The sequence below is a fragment of the Nannobrachium achirus genome (genome assembly GCF_963921795.1).
Source record: "Nannobrachium achirus genome assembly, chromosome: 18".
Classification (NCBI taxonomy): Eukaryota; Metazoa; Chordata; class Actinopteri; order Myctophiformes; family Myctophidae; genus Nannobrachium; species Nannobrachium achirus.
The window spans coordinates 3,740,239-3,766,827 of record NC_137825.1 but is presented as its reverse complement, the minus strand read 5'-3'; the positions used below and the strand labels follow the sequence as shown (position 1 = coordinate 3,766,827).

The window sequence follows — 26,589 nt, the reverse complement described above, 5'->3', positions numbered from 1 at the left end:
CAGTCAGTCTATGAATGAATCCATGCTGCAATCATAGCTTGGATCCAGAGCAGGGTTTCCAGTCAGTCTATGAATGAATCCATGCTGCAGTCATAGCTTGGATCCAGAGCAGGGTTTCCAGTCAGTCTATGAATGAATCCATGCTGCAATCATAGCTTGGATCCAGAGCAGGGTTTCCAGTCAGTCTATGAATGAATCCATGCTGCAATCATAGCTTGGATCCAGAGCAGGGTTTCCAGTCAGTCTATGAATGAATCCATGCTGCAATCATAGCTTGGATCCAGAGCAGGGTTTCCAGTCAGTCCATGAATGAATCCATGCTGCAATCATAGCTTGGATCCAGAGCAGGGTTTCCAGTCAGTCTATGAATGAATCCATGCTGCAATCATAGCTTGGATCCAGAGCAGGGTTTCCAGTCAGTCTATGAATGAATCCATGCTGCAATCATAGCTTGGATCCAGAGCAGGGTTTCCAGTCAGTCTATGAATGAATCCATGCTGCAATCATAGCTTGGATCCAGAGCAGGGTTTCCAGTCAGTCTATGAATGAATCCATGCTGCAATCATAGCTTGGATCCAGAGCAGGGTTTCCAGTCAGTCTATGAATGAATCCATGCTGCAATCATAGCTTGGATCCAGAGCAGGGTTTCCAGTCAGTCTATGAATGAATCCATGCTGCAATCATAGCTTGGATCCAGAGCAGGGTTTCCAGTCAGTCTATGAATGAATCCATGCTGCAGTCATAGCTTGGATCCAGAGCAGGGTTTCCAGTCAGTCTATGAATGAATCCATGCTGCAATCATAGCTTGGATCCAGAGCAGGGTTTCCAGTCAGTCTATGAATGAATCCATGCTGCAATCATAGCTTGGATCCAGAGCAGGGTTTCCAGTCAGTCTATGAATGAATCCATGCTGCAATCATAGCTTGGATCCAGAGCAGGGTTTCCAGTCAGTCCATGAATGAATCCATGCTGCAATCATAGCTTGGATCCAGAGCAGGGTTTCCAGTCAGTCTATGAATGAATCCATGCTGCAATCATAGCTTGGATCCAGAGCAGGGTTTCCAGTCAGTCTATGAATGAATCCATGCTGCAATCATAGCTTGGATCCAGAGCAGGGTTTCCAGTCAGTCTATGAATGAATCCATGCTGCAGTCATAGCTTGGATCCAGAGCAGGGTTTCCAGTCAGTCTATGAATGAATCCATGCTGCAGTCATAGCTTGGATCCAGAGCAGGGTTTCCAGTCAGTCCATGAATGAATCCATGCTGCAATCATAGCTTGGATCCAGAGCAGGGTTTCCAGTCAGTCCATGAATGAATCCATGCTGCAATCATAGCTTGGATCCAGAGCAGGGTTTCCAGTCAGTCCATGAATGAATCCATGCTGCAATCATAGCTTGGATCCAGAGCAGGGTTTCCAGTCAGTCTATGAATGAATCCATGCTGCAATCATAGCTTGGATCCAGAGCAGGGTTTCCAGTCAGTCCATGAATGAATCCATGCTGCAATCATAGCTTGGATCCAGAGCAGGGTTTCCAGTCAGTCTATGAATGAATCCATGCTGCAGTCATAGCTTGGATCCAGAGCAGGGTTTCCAGTCAGTCTATGAATGAATCCATGCTGCAATCATAGCTTGGATCCAGAGCAGGGTTTCCAGTCAGTCCATGAATGAATCCATGCTGCAATCATAGCTTGGATCCAGAGCAGGGTTTCCAGTCAGTCTATGAATGAATCCATGCTGCAATCATAGCTTGGATCCAGAGCAGGGTTTCCAGTCAGTCCATGAATGAATCCATGCTGCAGTCATAGCTTGGATCCAGAGCAGGGTTTCCAGTCAGTCCATGAATGAATCCATGCTGCAATCATAGCTTGGATCCAGAGCAGGGTTTCCAGTCAGTCCATGAATGAATCCATGCTGCAATCATAGCTTGGATCCAGAGCAGGGTTTCCAGTCAGTCTATGAATGAATCCATGCTGCAATCATAGCTTGGATCCAGAGCAGGGTTTCCAGTCAGTCCATGAATGAATCCATGCTGCAATCATAGCTTGGATCCAGAGCAGGGTTTCCAGTCAGTCTATGAATGAATCCATGCTGCAGTCATAGCTTGGATCCAGAGCAGGGTTTCCAGTCAGTCTATGAATGAATCCATGCTGCAATCATAGCTTGGATCCAGAGCAGGGTTTCCAGTCAGTCCATGAATGAATCCATGCTGCAATCATAGCTTGGATCCAGAGCAGGGTTTCCAGTCAGTCTATGAATGAATCCATGCTGCAATCATAGCTTGGATCCAGAGCAGGGTTTCCAGTCAGTCCATGAATGAATCCATGCTGCAATCATAGCTTGGATCCAGAGCAGGGTTTCCAGTCAGTCTATGAATGAATCCATGCTGCAATCATAGCTTGGATCCAGAGCAGGGTTTCCAGTCAGTCCATGAATGAATCCATGCTGCAATCATAGCTTGGATCCAGAGCAGGGTTTCCAGTCAGTCTATGAATGAATCCATGCTGCAGTCATAGCTTGGATCCAGAGCAGGGTTTCCAGTCAGTCTATGAATGAATCCATGCTGCAATCATAGCTTGGATCCAGAGCAGGGTTTCCAGTCAGTCCATGAATGAATCCATGCTGCAATCATAGCTTGGATCCAGAGCAGGGTTTCCAGTCAGTCTATGAATGAATCCATGCTGCAATCATAGCTTGGATCCAGAGCAGGGTTTCCAGTCAGTCCATGAATGAATCCATGCTGCAATCATAGCTTGGATCCAGAGCAGGGTTTCCAGTCAGTCTATGAATGAATCCATGCTGCAGTCATAGCTTGGATCCAGAGCAGGGTTTCCAGTCAGTCTATGAATGAATCCATGCTGCAATCATAGCTTGGATCCAGAGCAGGGTTTCCAGTCAGTCCATGAATGAATCCATGCTGCAATCATAGCTTGGATCCAGAGCAGGGTTTCCAGTCAGTCTATGAATGAATCCATGCTGCAGTCATAGCTTGGATCCAGAGCAGGGTTTCCAGTCAGTCTATGAATGAATCCATGCTGCAATCATAGCTTGGATCCAGAGCAGGGTTTCCAGTCAGTCTATGAATGAATCCATGCTGCAATCATAGCTTGGATCCAGAGCAGGGTTTCCAGTCAGTCCATGAATGAATCCATGCTGCAGTCATAGCTTGGATCCAGAGCAGGGTTTCCAGTCAGTCCATGAATGAATCCATGCTGCAATCATAGCTTGGATCCAGAGCAGGGTTTCCAGTCAGTCTATGAATGAATCCATGCTGCAATCATAGCTTGGATCCAGAGCAGGGTTTCCAGTCAGTCTATGAATGAATCCATGCTGCAATCATAGCTTGGATCCAGAGCAGGGTTTCCAGTCAGTCTATGAATGAATCCATGCTGCAATCATAGCTTGGATCCAGAGCAGGGTTTCCAGTCAGTCCATGAATGAATCCATGCTGCAATCATAGCTTGGATCCAGAGCAGGGTTTCCAGTCAGTCTATGAATGAATCCATGCTGCAGTCATAGCTTGGATCCAGAGCAGGGTTTCCAGTCAGTCTATGAATGAATCCATGCTGCAATCATAGCTTGGATCCAGAGCAGGGTTTCCAGTCAGTCTATGAATGAATCCATGCTGCAATCATAGCTTGGATCCAGAGCAGGGTTTCCAGTCAGTCCATGAATGAATCCATGCTGCAGTCATAGCTTGGATCCAGAGCAGGGTTTCCAGTCAGTCCATGAATGAATCCATGCTGCAATCATAGCTTGGATCCAGAGCAGGGTTTCCAGTCAGTCTATGAATGAATCCATGCTGCAATCATAGCTTGGATCCAGAGCAGGGTTTCCAGTCAGTCTATGAATGAATCCATGCTGCAATCATAGCTTGGATCCAGAGCAGGGTTTCCAGTCAGTCCATGAATGAATCCATGCTGCAGTCATAGCTTGGATCCAGAGCAGGGTTTCCAGTCAGTCCATGAATGAATCCATGCTGCAATCATAGCTTGGATCCAGAGCAGGGTTTCCAGTCAGTCTATGAATGAATCCATGCTGCAATCATAGCTTGGATCCAGAGCAGGGTTTCCAGTCAGTCCATGAATGAATCCATGCTGCAATCATAGCTTGGATCCAGAGCAGGGTTTCCAGTCAGTCTATGAATGAATCCATGCTGCAATCATAGCTTGGATCCAGAGCAGGGTTTCCAGTCAGTCCATGAATGAATCCATGCTGCAATCATAGCTTGGATCCAGAGCAGGGTTTCCAGTCAGTCCATGAATGAATCCATGCTGCAATCATAGCTTGGATCCAGAGCAGGGTTTCCAGTCAGTCTATGAATGAATCCATGCTGCAATCATAGCTTGGATCCAGAGCAGGGTTTCCAGTCAGTCCATGAATGAATCCATGCTGCAATCATAGCTTGGATCCAGAGCAGGGTTTCCAGTCAGTCTATGAATGAATCCATGCTGCAATCATAGCTTGGATCCAGAGCAGGGTTTCCAGTCAGTCCATGAATGAATCCATGCTGCAATCATAGCTTGGATCCAGAGCAGGGTTTCCAGTCAGTCTATGAATGAATCCATGCTGCAATCATAGCTTGGATCCAGAGCAGGGTTTCCAGTCAGTCTATGAATGAATCCATAGTGCAATCATAGCTTGGATCCAGAGCAGGGTTTCCAGTCAGTCCATGAATGAATCCATGCTGCAATCATAGCTTGGATCCAGAGCAGGGTTTCCAGTCAGTCCATGAATGAATCCATGCTGCAATCATAGCTTGGATCCAGAGCAGGGTTTCCAGTCAGTCTATGAATGAATCCATGCTGCAATCATAGCTTGGATCCAGAGCAGGGTTTCCAGTCAGTCCATGAATGAATCCATGCTGCAATCATAGCTTGGATCCAGAGCAGGGTTTCCAGTCAGTCCATGAATGAATCCATGCTGCAATCATAGCTTGGATCCAGAGCAGGGTTTCCAGTCAGTCCATGAATGAATCCATGCTGCAATCATAGCTTGGATCCAGAGCAGGGTTTCCAGTCAGTCTATGAATGAATCCATGCTGCAATCATAGCTTGGATCCAGAGCAGGGTTTCCAGTCAGTCCATGAATGAATCCATGCTGCAATCATAGCTTGGATCCAGAGCAGGGTTTCCAGTCAGTCCATGAATGAATCCATGCTGCAATCATAGCTTGGATCCAGAGCAGGGTTTCCAGTCAGTCTATGAATGAATCCATGCTGCAATCATAGCTTGGATCCAGAGCAGGGTTTCCAGTCAGTCCATGAATGAATCCATGCTGCAATCATAGCTTGGATCCAGAGCAGGGTTTCCAGTCAGTCTATGAATGAATCCATGCTGCAATCATAGCTTGGATCCAGAGCAGGGTTTCCAGTCAGTCCATGAATGAATCCATGCTGCAATCATAGCTTGGATCCAGAGCAGGGTTTCCAGTCAGTCTATGAATGAATCCATGCTGCAATCATAGCTTGGATCCAGAGCAGGGTTTCCAGTCAGTCTATGAATGAATCCATAGTGCAATCATAGCTTGGATCCAGAGCAGGGTTTCCAGTCAGTCCATGAATGAATCCATGCTGCAATCATAGCTTGGATCCAGAGCAGGGTTTCCAGTCAGTCCATGAATGAATCCATGCTGCAATCATAGCTTGGATCCAGAGCAGGGTTTCCAGTCAGTCCATGAATGAATCCATGCTGCAGTCATAGCAGGGTTTCCAGTCAGTTCATGGCATGGGTTGTGTTGTTGAAGAGGATGACGCAGCCTGGGCGATGCAGTCAAATGTGTTTATCCATGCTGTCTGTAAACAAGCCATGCTCCTGGAAGGAGATAAGCTCCAACATGTGGCTTTGTCCGGGTCTCCAAACATCTCCGGCCCCCAAAAGATATCCGGCTCTGAAGCGTGGCCTAGATATGGCCTACATCTTGCCTAGATAATGACCTACATCTGGCCTAGATCTGGCCTACATCTGCCCTAGATAATGACCTACATCTGGCCTAGATATGGCCTACATCTGGCCTGGATAATGACCTACATCTGGCCTAGATATGGCCTACATCTGGCCTAGATATGGCCTACATGTGACCTATAGATATGGCCTATATCTGGCCTACATATGGCCTACATCTGGCCTATAGATATGGCCTACATATAGATATGGCCTATATCTGGCCTACATATGGCCTATAAATATGGCCTACATATGGCCTAGATATGGCCTATAGATATGGCCTATATCTGGCCTACATATGGCCTACATCTTAAAGTGTGTTGTACACCCAGGGTCCCATAGGCCAAGCTTCATAGGACACACTGTGATTGGCCAGCGGGACGCACTGCTCACTTTACACTGGGTGTGATTTATTCCCTCCCAGCTGGCACCGGCCCTCACGTTTCTACGGTAAAGTCATGGTGGGGTCTGGTCGCAGCGAGCATCTCACATTTCAGCATCTTCAATGTCCTGTGTTTTGGTTTTCTCAGAGGCTCACGTAGAAAAGAGTTCAACCTTTGGAGAAGAGCGACACTCATCGATCAAAATAGAGGAGACGCCGGATTAAACTGACATGGCCTCTTGCACTGCGGTGTCGTGAGCTTTTAGATCTGCTATTTTGGGTGCACAAACACCCCGCACACAACTAATTATAAATCAGACGTACAGTAGAGTGCATTTCAGAGAGACGGGGCAGAGAACCACATCATCTGTGATGTAAGAACTCCGCTCATACCGTGTGTGTTATTCTGCCCTGCATTCCGTGTAGTCTGACCCAGAAAGAGATGTTTGAACAGAGGAGAGCCAACCCTGCTAACCAGTAGACCTGGAACCGTCTGCTGGCCTGGTTGAAGAGAAGAGGAGAGGTTTAGTGACCACAGCAAGCCAAACACACCAGGAGACACATTTAGCACCAGAACCCAGCTTTTTATAAAGGAACCCAAAATGTTCTCGGCTTCTTAAGCCCCTATCATAGTAGGCACCGCGGTGGTAAGCTATCCACCGCGGTGTAGTCTTTTTAAGTCATAAAACTACAACATTACGTCATTACTCGCGGTGAAGAGCTTTCCACCGCGAACCCCGACACATCTCTCTGTTTTTACTATCAGACAGATCGGCCCATCACCCCGTTCACTGATTGGTCGATCTAGACCAGTCAGTCACAGTGATAGGACTTCACTGTGACTGACTATGATGGCCTCCACTTGTTTTCTCACTTTAGGTGGATAGCTGATCACATAAAAATTGCGGTGAATAGCGCTTCACCCTGGACTCTGATAGAGGCTTTAGAGACCCAGAAACTTATATTAATACAACACATCATGAGGATCATATGACTTTGGGTTGTGTTCAATCTACAGCAGTGGTTCTCAAAGCGGGCCTCCCAGGGGTCCTTGATAGGGGTTCCAGGGGGTCCCCAGATAAATGTGTTAATATAGCATAAAACATTTAGTTTGACTGCTTTTTCCCTGTTTTATACTTCAGCTGTTTTTGAGAAATTGTGAGAAAATAAAATATGTGAACATATCAGCAAGATTTGGAATATTCTTCAAAATTGATAACAACGAATGGTGTTCGCCATACAGGTCCTTGTCCACAAATCTTTTCAGATGGAGGTCTACAGCCAAATACCTGGACTTTTGACTCAATTAACAGTTTTCATACTTTGTTAACATTTAGGCTAAACATGCTGTAGCTTTTAAGTCAGCTTTATTTATTTTTTTACCAATGCCTCTCGCTGTGTTCCACCACATTTACTGCACTTACAGCAGTGAGGGTGGATGAATAATAATAACTGGCTGACATTTTATATGCTGAGGTTTTTATAGATGTTTAGCGAAGTGGTTTTACAAGCAAGTCCAAGTGCATTCGTTTAGCTGGTTCTGTTAATGTGTTGTGAAAACAATACAGCGATGTATTGAAATTTGTATTTAAGCAAGTACTCCAGTGTTTTAACTCCAGTAAAATGTGGACTCATTCTTGTAAATGATTGATACTTGAGTATCTATACTTACTCAGGGTTGAGTACTTGACCCCCACTGGTCTGTGCAGTGTCTCTATGACATGGTTGATGTCTTAACTCAGGGATTATTGCTCCAGTAGGAATGCTCTCAGTGGATTTGACTGTGTGTGTGTGTGTGTGTGTGTGTGTGTGTGTGTGTGTGTGTGTGTGTGTGTGTGTGTGTGTGTGTGTGTGTGTGTGTGTGTGTGTGTGTGCGTGTGTATGTGTGACTCATTGTTTTCTCTGAACAAACGCGCGCGCACGCACGCGTTTGTATGTGTGACTCATTGTTTTCTCTGAACAAACCAAAGTAAAGTAAAGCTCTGCTTCATCATACAAGGCTGTCGCACAACAGTAGAGAAAACAGCAGAGCTAAAAGCACACAACGCCTCGCACCGCACCTAACCTTAAATCATTTTTAAAATGATAAATACAATACTGGCTTTCAAGCAGTTTCAAGGGGCACACTTGACCCTTCTCAGGGGCACACCAAAGGTCCCCAGGACCAGTGGTTGAGAAACACTGACCTACAGTATATATTTTATTATATAATATATATATTTCATATTCTCTCCTCAGCTACAACTCAGACGTGGAGGCTACAGTATATATTTTATATAAATATAAATATAAATATAAATATAAATATAAATATTATATTCTCTCTCCAGCTATAACTCAGACGTGGAGGCTACAGTATATATTTTATATAAATATAAATATATATTTGATATTCTCTCTCCCCAGCTACAACTCAGACGTGGGGGCTTCGGGTTTGAGTGACGGCTACGAGGGCGTCAGCGAGAAGAGCGGGAAGACGACGGCGACGCGGCGGACTGGCGGGAAGCTGTTCCGCCGACGGGCCAGGTCCAGACTGCGCATCACCGGGGTAACTATGGCAACCACCAAAACAATACTTCAGTTCAAAACAAGGGCTGGGACTTTAACCCATTTAGGGCCTAGAATTATTGAATGCTTTAACCAGTGAAAAACAGCAGATATACAAGCTCACAGCGCGGCACGAGTGCCGCGCTGCGAGCTTGTAGATCTGCTATTTTTGAAAAAGTGTGCAAATCTTTGACTATTATGTATTTTCAAAGCGAACGTTTGTAACTCAAATTTTGCTTCTGGGTGGGTGGTCCCTGGAACTAGATATTTTGAGATGGGGGTTCATGGCCAAATACATATCATTTTGGGGGTCCTTCACATGAAAAAGTCAGTCCTCCTCCAGGGCCTCTCCCCATACACACCCATTGTAACTTCAAACTCCATTTTAACCATGATAGATTAATTAAAAAACACCCATTTTTCTAGTGACTCATAAATGCTCTCCTAATATGTGAGCTGGCCATATTTTTTTCTAAAACGTTTTTCATTTATTTTTTAATATTTTCTTATTGTGTTCCATTTCCCCAAAGAATTATTAAAAATAAATGAAAAAAAGCTGAAATATCCCTTTAACTGATCGATTTCGATGAATTAATTACAGAAAATTAATGCAATAATAATAATAATGTTTTTGCACCATAGAACTTTTTTTTTCAATGGACAAGTTTCAGGCGTACCGATCATAGCGGTGCGCCAACCGACAGTCAACAGACCCCAGTGCATGCAAGGGGAGAATCTACCGCTCTCACTGCTTATTAGCTCGGCCCAGTGGACATGTAAGGGATAATGAATGGCTCCGCGGGGATTGACGGTACATAACAGACCGACGGCATGATATCTCCCCGAGGCTCCAGCCAAGGGGAGATATCAGGCCGAAGGGATATATTATATATCGTCAATTACCAAGGAGCCATTCATTATCCCGCTTATTACCCGGCTACTAAATAAAATCAATAATTTGACTCAAAACTAAAAACAAAACAAAGTATTTCCTTGTTTACACATGGCTGGAAGTGTTCCACAAGTGTTGCGCTGGGCGTCCTCCCAGCGCGACACGGTCGCTTCGGAAAACAAGGACGTGTAGATAAGGTCCATTTTCTGGTACTACAGAAACGTCGTCTATTTCTCGCTTAACATATTTAAAAAAAAAAAAAAAAAGAGCAACGTTTAGTTGTAAATGTCGCTGTGTGTTTGTTTTCATGGCTGACATGTTGGATACAGCACAAGATTCATGCAGTGCAGCTTGACTGCAGCAGCTGCTCTGAGTCTTTGATTAGGCAGCGGTCTGTTATTGAGCGGAGCGGTCTGTTATCCAGAAATAACAGACCGCTAATTTCAGCAATTGACCAATCAGAATCAAGCAGCCAAACAAGCTGGGTAATAATTAGAATTAATAAACTCACTCGTATACCAAAATGCATTTTAATTGAAATAAAATTGCTTCTCAGGTCAAATATTGTTTTGCCATAAATCAGAACACTGATGGCATTCACATCAACATGTCTCTGACTCTATAACACTGCTTTGATATTAATGTAATATGTCTCATAAACAAGACAATCAATCCGGTGGATTGGTTTCATTGTCCCACTGGCTACCATGTCTCCATTATGACACTTTAACTCATGATTAATGCTCATGCAATTACAGACAACAGTGATAAATATTTAATTGTGTTGTTAGTATTAAACATTGGAACATAATATCGTCTCTGTCGGGTGGTAACCTCATATGTCCCAAACTGTTCCACTTGACGTTTAAATCCTTAACTTAACTCTTTTACCGCTTCGAACGTTAACGCTCATCCCAATTCTGACTGTATCGCGTTGCCAATACGAACGGCCGTTCTTTTACCTTGTTTGATGACTGTAAGCTGAAGAGGGGTCGTGCGGGTGTGTAAAAAACATCTCCCGTAATGCTGCTCTCAAATCTCCACCACACGTAAACATCAATGATGTCCAATTCACTTCCTGGCTGTTCTCTGTGGACCTGATCTAGAAAATGCATTTCTATGCTCTGAACGACGGAAAGAGGGGAGGGCCATTTCACATTCTTTCCTTGCATAAGGCTTCCCCCTGCCGTCAGTTTGGCTACAGTACATGTATATGTGTTTATTGAAAACGATTATTTTAGGAAATCATCCATAGATAATTTTCTATAACATCGCAAAGGTAAGCTACTTTTTGCTGGCACCAGCACAAATAAATAAATAATAAATATGGCAGTAAAACTGTTAATTTATGGACTCCAGTCTAAGAGTCTATAGCGGAATTGAAACTCTCAAAAGATCAGCAAACCTTGAGTCAGAATTGATGTTAAAAGATAATAGAAAACATTCATTAACAGTTACACACATGTACATACATCTTACACCAACGACTTGAATAGCAGTCTTATCTCAGCAGACAGCAGACTAAACCCTGGTTCTCTGTCCATAGCTTTTTAAGAAAACAAACTCATCAAGGTTATGCAATATAATATTCACCTACTTTTCACGAATCAAATGATCAATGGTGCTCTACAAATAATCATTCTCTCGACTTATTTGTGGTGTGACAATAAAGTGTGTGTGTGTGTGTGTGTGTGTGTGTGTGTGTGTGTGTGTGTGTGTGTGTGTGTGTGTGTGTGTGTGTGTGTGTGTGTGTGTGTGTGCGTGCGTGCGTGCGTGCGTGCGTGCGTGCGTGCGTGCGTGCGTGCGTGCGTGCGTGTGCACGCGTGTGTAGCTCTCTGATAAGGTGGACCGTGTGGTAGAGTGTCAGCTGCAGACTCACAACGACAAGATGGTGACCTTCAAGTTCGACCTGGACGGAGACAACCCTGAGGACATCGCTGCTGTCATGGTGAGTCCAGGGACATGTTGGACTTCTGATGTTGACACGTAGTGGTATTTATTTTGCCTGGTTCCAGACCCTGTATCGCTAGCCACACCCCTTGAAATTTTTTGTTTCGGCGATACAGAGGTCTGGACCTGCTCTCATTGAAGAGGTTTTCCTCGTTTGGAAATCCGTCCGGCGAATCAGCGTCGCTTCTCGGGGCTTGTGAGCAGCGTGGGTGGGGTTTTCCAAGAACTCTGAAAAAAAAATGGGCGAAGTTCTCCTTTAACGATACACAATAACCTCAGGAAGACGTGCTTTCTGCCAGTGTAGGCACGGCAGCCTTCCCTAAACGTGTGTTTATTCATCCAATCACAGCCATCCTTCCATAAACATGTGTTTATTCAACCTATCACAGCCTTCCTTAAACGTGTGTTTATTCAACCTATCACAGCCTTCCCTAAACGTGTGTTTATTCAACCAATCACAGCCTTCCTTCCCTAAACATGTGTTTATTCAACCAATCACAGCCTTCCCTAAACGTGTGTTTATTCATCCAATCACAGCCTTCCCTAAACGTGTGTTTATTCATCCAATCACAGCCTTCCCTAAACGTGTGTTTATTCAACCAATCACAGCCTTCCTTCCCTAAACGTGTGTTTATTCAACCAATCACAGCCTTCCCTAAACGTGTGTTTATTCATCCAATCACAGCCTTCCCTAAACGTGTGTTTATTCAACCAATCACAGCCTTCCCTAAACGTGTGTTTATTCATCCAATCACAGCCTTCCCTAAACGTGTGTTTATTCAACCAATCACAGCCTTCCTTCCCTAAACGTGTGTTTATTCAACCAATCACAGCCTTCCCTAAACGTGTGTTTATTCATCCAATCACAGCCTTCCTTCCCTAAACGTGTGTTTATTCAACCAATCACAGCCTTCCTTCCCTAAACGTGTGTTTATTCAACCAATCACAGCCTTCCTTCCCTAAACGTGTGTTTATTCAACCAATCACAGCCTTCCTTCCCTAAACGTGTGTTTATTCCTCCTATCACAGCCTTCCCTAAACGCAGTGATGGGCAAGCTACTTGGAAAATATTGTGAGCTACACTACTAGTTACTCTTGATTAAATATAGCTCAACTACACTACAAGCTATCCCCAGAGAAATGTAGCAAGTTACACTACAAGCTACAGGACAAAAATAGCAAGCTACATCAACACTACTTTTTCTTTCTTCTTTTTTCCACCAAACAAATGGGCATGCAGGCATAAATTGCTTGTTAAAAATAAATGTTTATTATAAAACAGACTGAAACTGGAAACTGGCTTTAAATTAAATGTATACCCCTCACTATTGGGGACACTATTGTATGACTGTTCTATTCATTTATTTATTCATCCTGACCGTGATGGCCCAGCTACTTGGAAAATGTAGTAAGCTACATTACTAGTTACCCTTGATTTAAAAATGTAGCTAGTTTCCGTTACGCTACTTAGAAATGTAGTTAAGCTATGTAGCTAAGCTACTTGTAGCTAGCTGCTGCCCATCACTGCCTAAACGTGTGTTTATTCAACCTATCACAGCCTTCCCTAAACGTGTGTTTATTCAACCTATCACAGCCTTCCCTAAACGTGTGTTTATTCAACCTATCACAGCCTTCCCTAAACGTGTGTTTATTCAACCAATCACAGCCTTCCCTAAACGTGTGTTTATTCAACCTATCACAGCCTTCCCTAAACGTGTGTTTATTCAACCTATCACAGCCTTCCCTAAACGTGTGTTTATTCAACCTATCACAGCCTTCCCTAAACGTGTGTTTATTCATCCTATCACAGCCTTCCCTAAACGTGTGTTTATTCAACCTATCACAGCCTTCCCTAAACGTGTGTTTATTCAACCTATCACAGCCTTCCCTAAACGTGTGTTTATTCAACCTATCACAGCCTTCCCTAAACGTGTGTTTATTCAACCTATCACAGCCTTCCCTAAACGTGTGTTTATTCAACCTATCACAGCCTTCCCTAAACGTGTGTTTATTCAACCAATCACAGCCTTCCCTAAACGTGTGTTTATTCAACCTATCACAGCCTTCCCTAAACGTGTGTTTATTCAACCAATCACAGCCTTCCCTAAACGTGTGTTTATTCAACCTATCACAGCCTTCCTTCCCTAAACATGTGTTTATTCAACCAATCACAGCCTTCACTAAACGTGTGTTTATTCATCCAATCACAGCCTTCCCTAAACGTGTGTTTATTCAACCTATCACAGCCTTCCCTAAACGTGTGTTTATTCAACCTATCACAGCCTTCCCTAAACGTGTGTTTATTCAACCTATCACAGCCTTCCCTAAACGTGTGTTTATTCAACCTATCACAGCCTTCCTTCCCTAAACATGTGTTTATTCAACCAATCACAGCCTTCACTAAACGTGTGTTTATTCATCCAATCACAGCCTTCCCTAAACGTGTGTTTATTCAACCTATCACAGCCTTCCCTAAACGTGTGTTTATTCAACCTATCACAGCCTTCCCTAAACGTGTGTTTATTCAACCAATCACAGCCTTTCCTAAACGTGTGTTTATTCAACCTATCACAGCCTTTCCTAAACGTGTGTTTATTCAACCAATCACAGCCTTCCCTAAACGTGTGTTTATTCAACCAATCACAGCCTTCCCTAAACGTGTGTTTATTCTTCTCTGGAAGACACTGGGCTTTTGTTTACTGCATGGCTCTTGGCACAGCAGGGACCCCCGTGGATATTAGAGCTGTCTGAGATGAATTAAAATATGCTGACAGCGCACGTACACACACACGCACGCACGCACGCACGCACGCACGCACGCACGCACGCACACACACACACACACACACACACACACACACACAGGGACGTGCTGGGCCCCTGATTCAGCCAGGGAAAAAGAGTTGTAGAAGCCCTCATTGCGCGCCATAGAAAGAGATCTCTCTCTATGGCGCTGCTGCTGCTACTCAAAAGATTTGCCATTTCAGATCATGACAAGTAATTGCATGAGTTATATTTACAGTTTACAGTTACAGTTTAGGCATTTAGCAGACGCTTTTAATCCAAAGCGATTTACAATAAGCAGATAATACAACAAGATAACATGTCAGAACATTAACAACAATATAACAAATGCATATGAATTTCAATCTAAAACAAAAAATCAGTAAAGAGAAAAAGAAAAAAAAAACAAAAACAAAATGTTGACTAGCTTCATGTATATTTCGTCATTGTCGGGTGGAAACCTTGTATGTCCAAAACCATTTTAAAAATGATTTAAGCTAGTGAAAACAGCCGATCTACAAGCATGCTTGTAGATCGGCTGTTTTCACTACTTTTGTGCGACGGCCTTGTTTGATGAAGCAGCAAAAGCAGCAAAGCAAAGCGAAAAAATGTACAAATTTGAAACTTGGAGATGCGAGGTTTCTGCCCGACAGTGACGATTTACTTTGTTGGCCGCCCAGCCCCCAAAATGGAAAAGGGCCGACATTTTATTAAATTTTTTTCCCTAATTGCTGGCCTAGACCGGCCGTTCGGGAGTTGTCCCGCTTTTCCCAATGGCCAGCACATCCCTGCACACACACGCACGCACGCACGCACGCACGCACGCACGCACGCACGCACGCACGCACGCACGCACGCACGCACACACACACACACACACACACACACACACACACACACACACACACACACACATGCACAGTTGCACACGCTCGCGCACGCAAGCGGTGGAACGCCCTTTTACACAACTACCGTTGGGTTACTCAAGTACGATTTTAACGTGCGTTTACTGTACTCAAGTATTTCCAGTTGTCAGTGCTTCATTCTTCCACTACAATCATTTGAAATATTTTCCTATTTTTTGTAGATTTAGATTATTATCAGTACAAAACATAGACGTAACCACTTAAAGGGGAAGACCACCCATTTTCAATATTGTATTGTAAAGTACAACTTGATGACATCACACCGTTGTACTTTACAATACAAACCCCAAAATCAATCCTCCAGTTCTAGGCAACACAGAAGGGGGGGAACTTTTTTCTAGTTCCACACAACTCCTCTAAGGTATATTAATGACAAGTTCAATATTGAAAATGGGTGGTCTTCCCCTTTAACTCTTATTTTATACTTAGGCTATTCGAAAATAGCAGATCTACAAGCTCAGTATGCGTCATAATGTGTTACGATTGTGAGCTTGTAGATTGGCTCCTTTACAAAGAGTTTGACATTTTGAAACCTCTTTTAAGACTTTGTGAAATGGGGCATTCTGCATAATAAGTACTTTTGGCAATTTAAGTGTGTTTTGCCACTATACTAATCGGCTACTTTTATATTTTTAATCAAACATTTTAATTCAGAACCTTAGGCTTTACTTGTAACAGTAGTTCTACTTTGTGTTCTTGGAACTTTTACTTCAAATACTAAAGTACATTTTTCCTACCAGTGTCAACATGGGGAATCTCCCAGTCTCCTCCTAGACTGACTGGAGATGTTGAGCAAGCAGCACATTTAATGTAATCTAATGTAATTTAATGTAATCTAATGTAATGTAATCTAATGTAATGTAATGACCCTGAAGACATAATGAACAACAGAGATGCAGGGTGGGCTGATCGAAACCTCATACTTTTCAGGGAATGAAAAAATTCTATTTTCACTACTTTTAGCCCTAGTTTTTTTTTCCTCCCCGCAAATGAAATCCTCGCTCTGGACGAAGTGAGGCATTCATTTACGGAGAGGAAAAAAAACTAAACGTTGTTCCGTGCCCCGTTTGTGGGTCACGGACACACTCTTATGGGTCCTTTGAATTTTTTGTTTCCTTCATTTAGTTTTTAATTTTTTGAAAAATGTGAGAACATTAAAATTAAAGAATGTGATAATTTCATGAAGAAATCAACACAAAATCGAAGAAATTCCATGAATTAGAAAAACAAATGGTTAAGAAGTAGTGAAAATGGGCGATCTACAAGCTCACAGCGCGAAGCGACGCGCTGTGAGCTTGTAGTTGGGATATTTTTACTAGTTTCGGTCCCGGGCAAACAGTAGATGTGTTTTTGTGGTCTTGAGCTTAAAAGTTTGGGAATCAAGGACTTACAGTCTAAAAGCACCAAATGCTGCACAGATGTAGCCCAGGGCATGCCATCGTTTTCTGGGGCCATTTGTAGCCCAAGGAATGTTTTTTTGTGCAAAACAAATGCTCAATGGATTCAGCATCATGACAAACCCCTAGTTGGACCCCTCACATCCTACATAACCTGTCTGGTACCAACCCCGAGTTTCCCGAGTTTGTATTGGTTGTATTGCCCCCAATGTGCCAACCCTGGGTATTTTCCTCCTGTATAGAAAGTCGATGGGAGTCCAAATCAAATCAAGTTGGACTCCAACTTGATTTGGCCGCTGTGGCAACCCCGAAGGTCGCCGACTCGGGCGCCCTAGCTAAATCATTAGAGCATGCCCTGGACTACATCTGTGCAAAATGTGGCGCTTTTAGATTGATTTGCACGAAATGACCATTCTATCTCCCTAAGGCCCCCGGCTAACAGCACTTCTCATCAGATCACCTCGCAGTCCAAGCAGACATTAACCCATTCAGGGCCTAGAATTATTGAATGCTTTAACCAGTGAAAAATAGCAGATATACAAGCTCGCAGCGCGGCGGTATAGCTTGTATATCTGCTTGTAAAGCTTGTATATCTGCTTGTATAGCTTGTATATTTGTGAGCTTGTATATCTGCTTTTTTTTCAATAGTTAAAGTCTTGAAATTCACTCTGGGCGTTCCTAACATATCCTGTTCACAAAGTCGTTTCTACATATTTTTGATATGTGTAAAAAATATGCAAAAACTAAAACTAAATAAAAATATACATCTGGTTTGATCTTAAAGATTACATTACTATCATATATTGTTAACGTCAAGTTCCTCCAGAAACAGCAGTCTGAAAAGCAGCTGGAACTAATTAAAGCTAAGTATTATAGCTGATTAATGCCAGATTCCATTTACAGTACCCTGTTGTTCTTTGTTGTTTTCCTCGTCTCGATCTGTGGTTCTGAAACCTTGCTGTGTCTCAGGGAACCCCGGGAAAATAACCTTTTTATCCACTGAATTACGTTGTTACTTTATATTATAGAACAGGGGTCTTCAACAGGGGGTCCGGGACCCCTAGGGGGTCCTCAGAGTTACTACAGGCGGTCCTCCAAATCTTTGTCTCATTTTTTATATTAATCACTTGGAGCCTAGTGTCCATAATCTGAGAACTTTGGCCAAAAAGGCGAGGCGTTGTGAGCTTGTAGATCGGCGATTTTTTGGCAAAGAGGTTTGGTGTAGAGGGGGAAAAAGAGCTGACTAAGTACAGAGTGAAAGGTCAAGTTTATTAAGTGTTGACGGTTCAAGTGGTTAAATATCTGAAAACACAAATTGACATGAATCCAACATACACTGATAATCGTGCTGTCAATGAAACTATATGGAATCTATGAACAGGTTGTGGGGGTCCCTGCTTCATCTCTCTCTCAACTAAGGGATCCTTGGCCTGAAAACGTTGAAGACCCCTGTTATAGAACCTTACATTTATGTCAAATCACTGTACATAAATGGGTCAATCTTTCACCCTAATGAAAACTGGAGAGAATATCCCTTTGTTTCCCTTATGTTCGTACAGATTGAAAATAACTTTATACTTGACGTTTAACCACTTGAACCCCAGTCCCAGCATCAACCCTGTTCTGTGGGAAACATCCGGAAAAAAAATAGCTGATCAACAAGATAAGATCTGTGATTTTTAGTAACAAATAATAGTATAAACAAATGGCTGCACCAAGCATCTTGTGCTCTAAAAAAAATCATGAATTAGAAAACAAATGTTTAAGAAGTAGTAAAAATAGGCGATCTACGTAATATCTTTATATGTTTCATCCTTTTTTTTTTAAACAATATGTTTATTTTTACATTTATACATTCAAAACAGTATACATATCACAATAAAAGCAAAAACATAAACAAACAAAAACCCCCACAAAAACAAAACCCCAAAGAATACAGAATAATCATAACACAAAGAGCACGTACATCACATCAACATCACAGCAAGCCAGACAAATGAATGAACGCAGAGGGAAAACAAAAAAAGAAACAGTCACCCCACTCCTGGTTCCTCCATCAGGTAGGAAAGGTCATTACCCTTGACATATTGAATAAAACTTCCCCATATTTTCTCAAATAGCTCATCCTTTTGACAGATGTGTGCAAAAATCCACTCGTCCTTGACTCTTCTCCCTCCTGGCCCCCAAACTGTGACTGACAGCTGACTACAGCTGGGTGGAGACTTGACTCCCATGTCCTGCATAAACTAACGCTGACGCTTCATGTAGTGAATGTGACATTCTTTATCGTATTCAGTCAAGCTCTTTATGGTGATCAGTGTATACAGTATAGCCCGGCACCTTAGTGAGACAATCGTTCACTTTGTGATACATGCACCAAATTTTGCACAAAGCTTTCTCTGGACCTACTTTTTCCAAAAAGCAAGTTAGCCACTCAAAAAAAAAAAAACATTCCTTGAACTAGAAAGGCCACCACAAAACCGTGAAAAGTGATGACTCATCACTAAACCATAGTTGTGTGGGGGCCTTTCTAGCCTAAGGAATGTTTTGCATTGGATTCAGAATCATCAAAAAAAAGAAGAAAAGAAATGCCACATGCTACTTAAAGCAGATTTATTTTTTTGTATTTTTTTTTCCTGTATAGTAAATTCAATGACACCCCAACCTTTTTTTGAAAAATGGGGGAGAACTTGCTTTTTGGAAAAAGTAGGTCCAGAGGAAACGAGCAAAATGTGGTGCTTGTATCACAAAGTGAACAATTCTTCCAAAAGAATTGACTTAAAGCTATACTGTGTAAGATGCTCAACTAGTGGTCAGTAGCCCTATAGCAAACCGCAGTCGCGTCCGCGTCTTTCGGCCGTTTTTCGCGTCTGCCTCCACCTCGTCTGCCTCCACCTCGCCGAGATCTATCTTTAGAGGGGTCCCTGGTTCCTGTGCGTTCAGGCATTCCGGAGAAACGGACTCCTTCACCCTGCCTGGTAGGCGAGGTTACCTTTTGAGTATAGAGACACACGGGCGACTACAAATATGGCCGCCATAGCGACCCCACTTCAAGATGCGCTGTGATTGGCCGGCAGTGTATAACCCTCGCTGTGATTGGCCGGTAGTGTGATGATGCAATTTTGCCGCGAAATTCTCCCCCCCTCACGGCTCATAGAAAACATATAAAGAGAAGGCTTTAGAAGCTGAAAATAACGGAGTGGGTGTTCTAAAACTTTAGCGATTTAACAGTTAGGACAATTTTAAGATTTGTTTTATAAAAAAAGTTACATGGTATAACTTTAAGCTGCCGGGCTAATACTGAACATCTATGGTCTCCAGGTCCACAACGAGTTCATCCTGCCCTCGGAGAAGGAGGGCTTCATCCACCGTATGGGTGACATCATCAAGAGGGCGGAGTCTCTGATGGCCAAGGACGATTCAGTGCATCTGGTCTCCGCTGCTGCAGCCGCCTCGCTACACGGACCCCTGGGGCTCCACGGACCCCTGGGGCTCCACGGACCCCTGGGGCCCCTGGGGCCCCTGGGGGTCCACGGACCCCTGGGAGCCCTGGGAGCCCTGCGGCCCCCCTTCCACAGCTGTGTGACCTCGCTGTCCGCCTCCCAGGTGAGAAACCCACCACCACGTGACCACACACAGGCATTCACCAAATATTAGAATATGGTATTACATTTAATGTGACTCGGTTCTGCAGATAAATATTGTGAAAATAGCAGATCTACAAGCTCACAACGCCTCGCAAAAAAACAAAAAAAAACAAAACAATCCTAGCCCAGCCCTCCCCTCCCCTGACCCCTCTTTGTATTTACCTACTGTATGATGCTATTATTATATATATTATATCTTATTTTTTTTTTCCTGACTATATCTACTGCATAGTACTGTGTTCTATCCGTCTGTCTTTCAATGTTATATGAGATACTTCAATGGTTTCCTATGGAAATAAGCTTAGTCTTTTTTAGGATCTCCTTTTAGTTGACCTTGTACCAGTGAACTGTACCGTCATGAAACTGTACCTTTTCCTATGCAAACTGACAATAAAGTCTTCAATCAATCAATCAAAATCAGAGAAGCCATCACTCGTTAAAACGCACGTGGCCGCGGACAGACGGATCAATCTGTTGCTCGTTCAGACCGCGGTGACACGCGGTGGTTTGACTGTATGGGAGGGAGGGAGGGAGGGGTCCATACATCTCCATACACCTCATTTTGGACCTTAAACAATACATGTCCTGTGTCATGTTTCCATGTGGGGGGGGTGGGGGGATGTGGTCCGGACCCCCCTGGTCTATAATTACCCCTGGTTACCGTGGTGACGTGTCTGTGAGGCTCCACACCGAGACCTGATTGAAAACAGACTGCAGCCAGGAAGTAACTTAAAGGGCACTCCACCACTTTTCAACCTATGTTCATATAATTGGTCCTCACTCAAAAATAGCTTTTTTCTTTTTCTTTTTTTTTTTTTTTTTTCTCAGAGGAGGGCTGTGGGCAGGACAGGTCAGAAACCCATCGTCTTGTGACATCATCGATTGCCAATCCAGCTTATAGAAACTGCAGGCTTTCTATTCCTGAAAAGTTGCAATTTTAAAGTGGAAGCCATTGTTCTCGCGATAATAAAAATCATTACATTTTTTTTGGGGGGAAAATGAGGATGTCACAAGACGATGGATTCTGAACTTCCCACAGCTCTCCTAGGAGACTTGGACTGAGTAGAAAAAAATTGTGATATTTTATCATGAACATTAGTGAGGACCTATTATATGAAGACAGGTTGAAAAGTGGTGAACTGCTCCTTTAAGTACTTTTACTCAGATACTGTTACTAGAGTACTGTTTTGAGGTACTTTAACTTCACTAGAGGATTACATTCTTTTCCCCCTGATACTGTGCACCATGTCTCTGCCCGTCTATAATTATTAGGTATTTTAGACACAATAAGCCCATTCCCAAGATGCACCTCAATCTTTCATGGGCAGATGTGACTTATGGGGGCTGGTGTAAATAGTAACAAAGAAATTGCCGGCTTATTGTGTCTAAATATACATATTTACCAACTTGTACGCATGCCCCCACCCACTGAAATCAAAATACTAAAATCTCTAAAACAATAGAAAGCAGTAAATGAAAACATTTTAACACTCATCTTTTCTTTTCTCTTTTTAAAATCTAAAATATTAACCCTTGTTGAAAAAACAAAAAAACAAAGTTGTCCTTTAAGTCACTAGTTATTTTGTCAATACTGCAAAACACACATTCATCTGCCTTATTTTATACTTGAGCTATTTAAAAAAAAAAAAGATCCAACAAGCACTGCAACGGTTAGCTGAAAGGTTTGAGAACTTTCGACAACAACTTGGGACATTCTGCACAGTGAATAACTATTAAATGTGAATAGCAGACTTCACCTTGTTATAGAGTATGTGTGTCTACATTGTGACATTATTACTGAAGTTAACCAACCATGGCCAGGTTCCATAGCTATTTGTAACCTCTCTCCTCCCTCAAGCTGGTTAATCCTGGAACAAGGCAGAGCTAAAGCTATCTGTGAGCACAGAGCTGCTATTCTGAGAGAGAGAGAGAGAGAGAGAGAGAGAGAGAGAGAGAGAGAGAGAGAGAGCAGGGACATGCTGGGCCCCTGATTCAGCCCGGGAAAAAGAGTTGTAGAGGCCCTCATTGCGCGCTATAGAGAGAGATCTCTCTCTATAGCGCTGCTGCTGCTACTCAAAGATTTGCCATTTCAGATCATGACAAGTGACAAGCCAGTGGGCCAATTACTGTACATGAGTTATATTTCGTCGTTGTCTGGTGGAAACCTTGTATGTCCAAAACCGTTTGTTTTGTATTTATCATTTTAAAAACGATTTAAACTAGTGAAAACAGCCGATCTTACAAGCACACAACGCCTCGCTGTGCGAGGCGTTGTGTGCTTGTAGATCTGCTGTTTTCACTACTTTTGTGCGACTGCCTTGTGTGATGAAGCAGGGCTTTGCATTGCGAAAACATTTACAAATTTGAAACTTGGGGATACAAGGTTTCTGCCTGACAGTGACGATTTACTTTGAGAGAGAGAGAGAGAGAGAGCATTGTTTGTGAACAGGGGTGTCGCACCACATTCTGGGCCCTGGGTACAAGGATTCACTGCGGGCCCCCCATGAATGTTCCTCATAGAGGGAGGGGGTTTAACCCATTTAGACTGGGAACGCATTATTACGCATTATTTTGAGCTTTAACTATTGAAAAAATAGCAGACATACAAGAAAGAAATCGTGACAGTTTGTTCAAGTCTTTGAAATGTTCAAATCCTTCTATGTCAGTGGTGCTCAAACTTTTTCTTGTGAAGGACCCCCAAAATGATATGTATTTGGCCACAGACTCCCATCTCAAAATATCTAGTTCCAGGGACCCCCCCCCCCCCCCCCCCCCCAGAAGCAATTTTTTTTGCTTAAAAAATACATATATTCAAAGATTTGCACATATTTTCACGACTATTCAAAAATGGCGCGCTGCAAGCTTGTATATCTGCTATTTTTCTATAGCTAAAGTATAAAATAATTAAGGCCCCTCCACCTTGGGCCCTTGTAACTCAGTCCCACTCCCCCCCCCCTTGTGACACCCCTGTTTGTGAACATGGATGAGAGCTCCAGGATTAATGCATAAACCCAGGGCTTGTCTGTAGCTGTCAGTGGCTTTCCCTCCTCCACCCTGTTAGTTAGAGCAGTGTTTCTCAACCACTGGTCCTGGGGACCTTTGGTGTGCCCCTGAGAAGGGTCAAGTGTGCCCCTTGAAACTGCCTGAAAGCCAGTATTGTATTTATCATTTTAAAAATGATTTAAACTAGTGAAAACAGCCGATCTACAAGCACACAACGCCTCGATGATTTATTTATCAATTTATGATTTATTTATCAATTTATGATTTATTTATCAATTTAAAAATGATTTAAACTAGTGAAAACAGCCGATCTATGTGCCCATGCAGGAAAAAGGTTGAGAAACACTGAGTTAGACGTTAAATACAGTATTATTATTATTATATTATTATTATTATTATACAGCCTGTAACCCCAGCCTCTGCCTCTCCCCCCACCCCACAGGGGCTGTCAGTTAAGAGCAGTGCCCCGAAAACATGTTCATATCATACTTGTTATGTATTTGGCTTCATCTGAAATGAGGTTTGTGATCTTCAAGCTCACGATGCATCGCAGTGCGACGCGAGGTCGGCTATGTTTGAATGTTTGATGCTATATTAAGTAATTTAGCTGGGAGTGGGGACCCCCTGGGAGTGGGGACCCCCTGGGACCCTGTCTAGGACCCCACTGTGAGGACCCCTGAGTTGAGAGACAGACGAGAGTCTGACAGGTGGGCTTAGCATAGAGCCCTGGGGAACACCGGTCACATAAGTACAGGATTCAAAGGAGAGAAGAAAGAACAGAATACTTGATGAATTAGAAAGAAAAACAGGCGATCACGACAGCCAAATTATATCAGAGATCTGTTATATCTGTATTTCTATGTTTCAGTATTGATACTTTTACTTAAAGGGGTACTGCCAATTTAAAAAGTCATCTTTAAATATGAGTTAATATTTGTACAATGTCATTGTGGGAATGCGCAATTATAAGCCAATCAAATTAATTGACTGTACTTAGACTACTTACTGTACTGGTCAGCTGTTGTTGGGGGGCGAGGGGCAGATTACACTGTGACATGAGTTTCAGACTGTTTCAGAGCGTTTTCAGAGAGACCACGTGACCTACTGTATCATACTATTATAATTTTGGGGGCGTGTCAGCGGGCCTTTAAGTAAAACACGTGAGTACATTGTGTGATCAATGCAGTGACCTTTTGTGCTTGGTTTTGATACAACCTGCTCTCACTCAAAACGGAACCGTCAACTTCAACGTCTTATCAGCGCCAGCTGATGAATGCATCTGAACTCAAACCCAAGAAACAAACTAATCCTTCACATGTGCAAGCGGTTTCTCTGCCGTTCTTTATGCCCAAACAAGCCGTTTCTCTGCCTGTCTTTATGCCCAGACCAGAGACACAAAGAGATGAGCTGTGTGTGTTTGCAGAGCTGCTGATTATGGAATAACAGGAAACTTCCCTCCACTGTGTCACAATTAAGAGCTTTCTGAGCGCGTCCAGATTTGTGTCAGGGATAGGAGCATACGGATGCTGGGATTGTTAGCACATGGGCCATGTCTTGACGTTCATAATAACAACCACATGGGTTCTGTTACCAGGGAGGGAGCCCTAAACAAGGGTAGCTCCATAACAGATGTATTGATTACCCGGTATCAATAAGCTTTGGTCTTATCAAGCTTGTTATCCAGCATAGCGGCTCATGATGTCATGTTTAAACAATCAAGACAAGAGGCGATCAATAAATCATTACAGGACTATTCATAATATAAAACCATTTAACACTTATTACACACTAATGAATGATTGTTTTAATGATATTTAATGATATTTGTTACTTTTGTCAATTGCCATCTTCATAGATGGTGGTCAGCCACAACAACTGGCCAATAAAAAAAGATACCAGTTCTGTTCAGAATTTGTTGTCTCATATCTTTCCACAAAATATTAGAAAACGCTTGTTAGTGGTCTGGATAAAAGCCAGGCTCAATAAGCAGTATCGTTAAGGTGCTTATTATCAATAAGAAACTAACGATCTCCATCCCTGTCTGTTACAGCCCAATCTGCACAGTCAGCTGGCCAGGACCCTGTCGTCCTCATCCCTGCCTGGTAAGATAGCAACCATCATCATTGTTATTATCATCATCATCATTATCATCATCCGCTGTGGCAGTGTTATTTCCTACATCAGGGGTGGGCAACTCTGATGATGGCGAGGGCCACTCTATTTCCGCCTTCACTCCAGAGGGCCACTATATTTCCACCTTCACTCAGAGGGCCACTATATTTCCAACTTCACTCCAGAGGGCCACTATATTTCCACCTTCACTCCAGAGGGCCACCATATTTCCACCTTCACTCCAGAGGGCCACTATATTTCCACCTTCACTCCAGAGGGCCACTATATTTCCACCTTCACTCCAGAGGGCCACTATATTTCCAACTTCACTCCAGAGGGCCACTATATTTCCAACTTCACTCCAGAGGGCCACTATATTTCCACCTTCACTCCAGAGGGCCACTATATTTCCAACTTCACTCCAGAGGGCCACTATATTTCCAACTTCACTCCAGAGGGCCACTATATTTCCACCTTCACTCCAGAGGGCCACTATATTTCCACCTTCACTCCAGAGGGCCACTATATTTCCAACTTCACTCCAGAGGGCCACTATATTTCCAACTTCACTCCAGAGGGCCACTATATTTCCACCTTCACTCCAGAGGGCCACTATATTTCCACCTTCACTCCAGAGGGCCACTATATTTCCACCTTCACTCCAGAGGACCACTATATTTCCACCTTCACTCCAGAGGGCCACTATATTTCCACCTTCACTCCAGAGGGCCACTATATTTCCGCCTTCACTCCAGAGGGCCACTATATTTCCACCTTCACTCCAGAGGGCCACTATATTTCCACCTTCACTCCAGAGGGCCACTATATTTCCAACTTCACTCCAGAGGGCCACTATATTTCCACCTTCACTCCAGAGGGCCACTATATTTCCACCTTCACTCCAGAGGGCCACTATATTTCCACCTTCACTCCAGAGGGCCACTATATTTCCACCTTCACTCCAGAGGGCCACTATATTTCCACCTTCACTCCAGAGGGCCACTA

At 43.2% G+C, this 26,589-nt stretch overlaps 1 protein-coding gene across 1 annotated transcript in view; it reads left to right on the top strand.

The window, feature by feature from the left end:
• The window catches only part of wnk4a (WNK lysine deficient protein kinase 4a), a gene marked incomplete at both ends in the record, with an annotated part of 218,651 nt that overhangs the window by 151,414 nt on the left and 40,648 nt on the right, over nt 1–26,589 (top strand). Inside the window, 4 exons of the mRNA XM_080746952.1 lie at nt 8,733–8,874; nt 11,597–11,713; nt 20,144–20,428; nt 25,523–25,574. Of these exons, the coding sequence (XP_080603078.1) occupies nt 8,733–8,874; nt 11,597–11,713; nt 20,144–20,428; nt 25,523–25,574 (596 nt within the window). The remainder of the gene's footprint in view (nt 1–8,732; nt 8,875–11,596; nt 11,714–20,143; nt 20,429–25,522; nt 25,575–26,589) is intronic.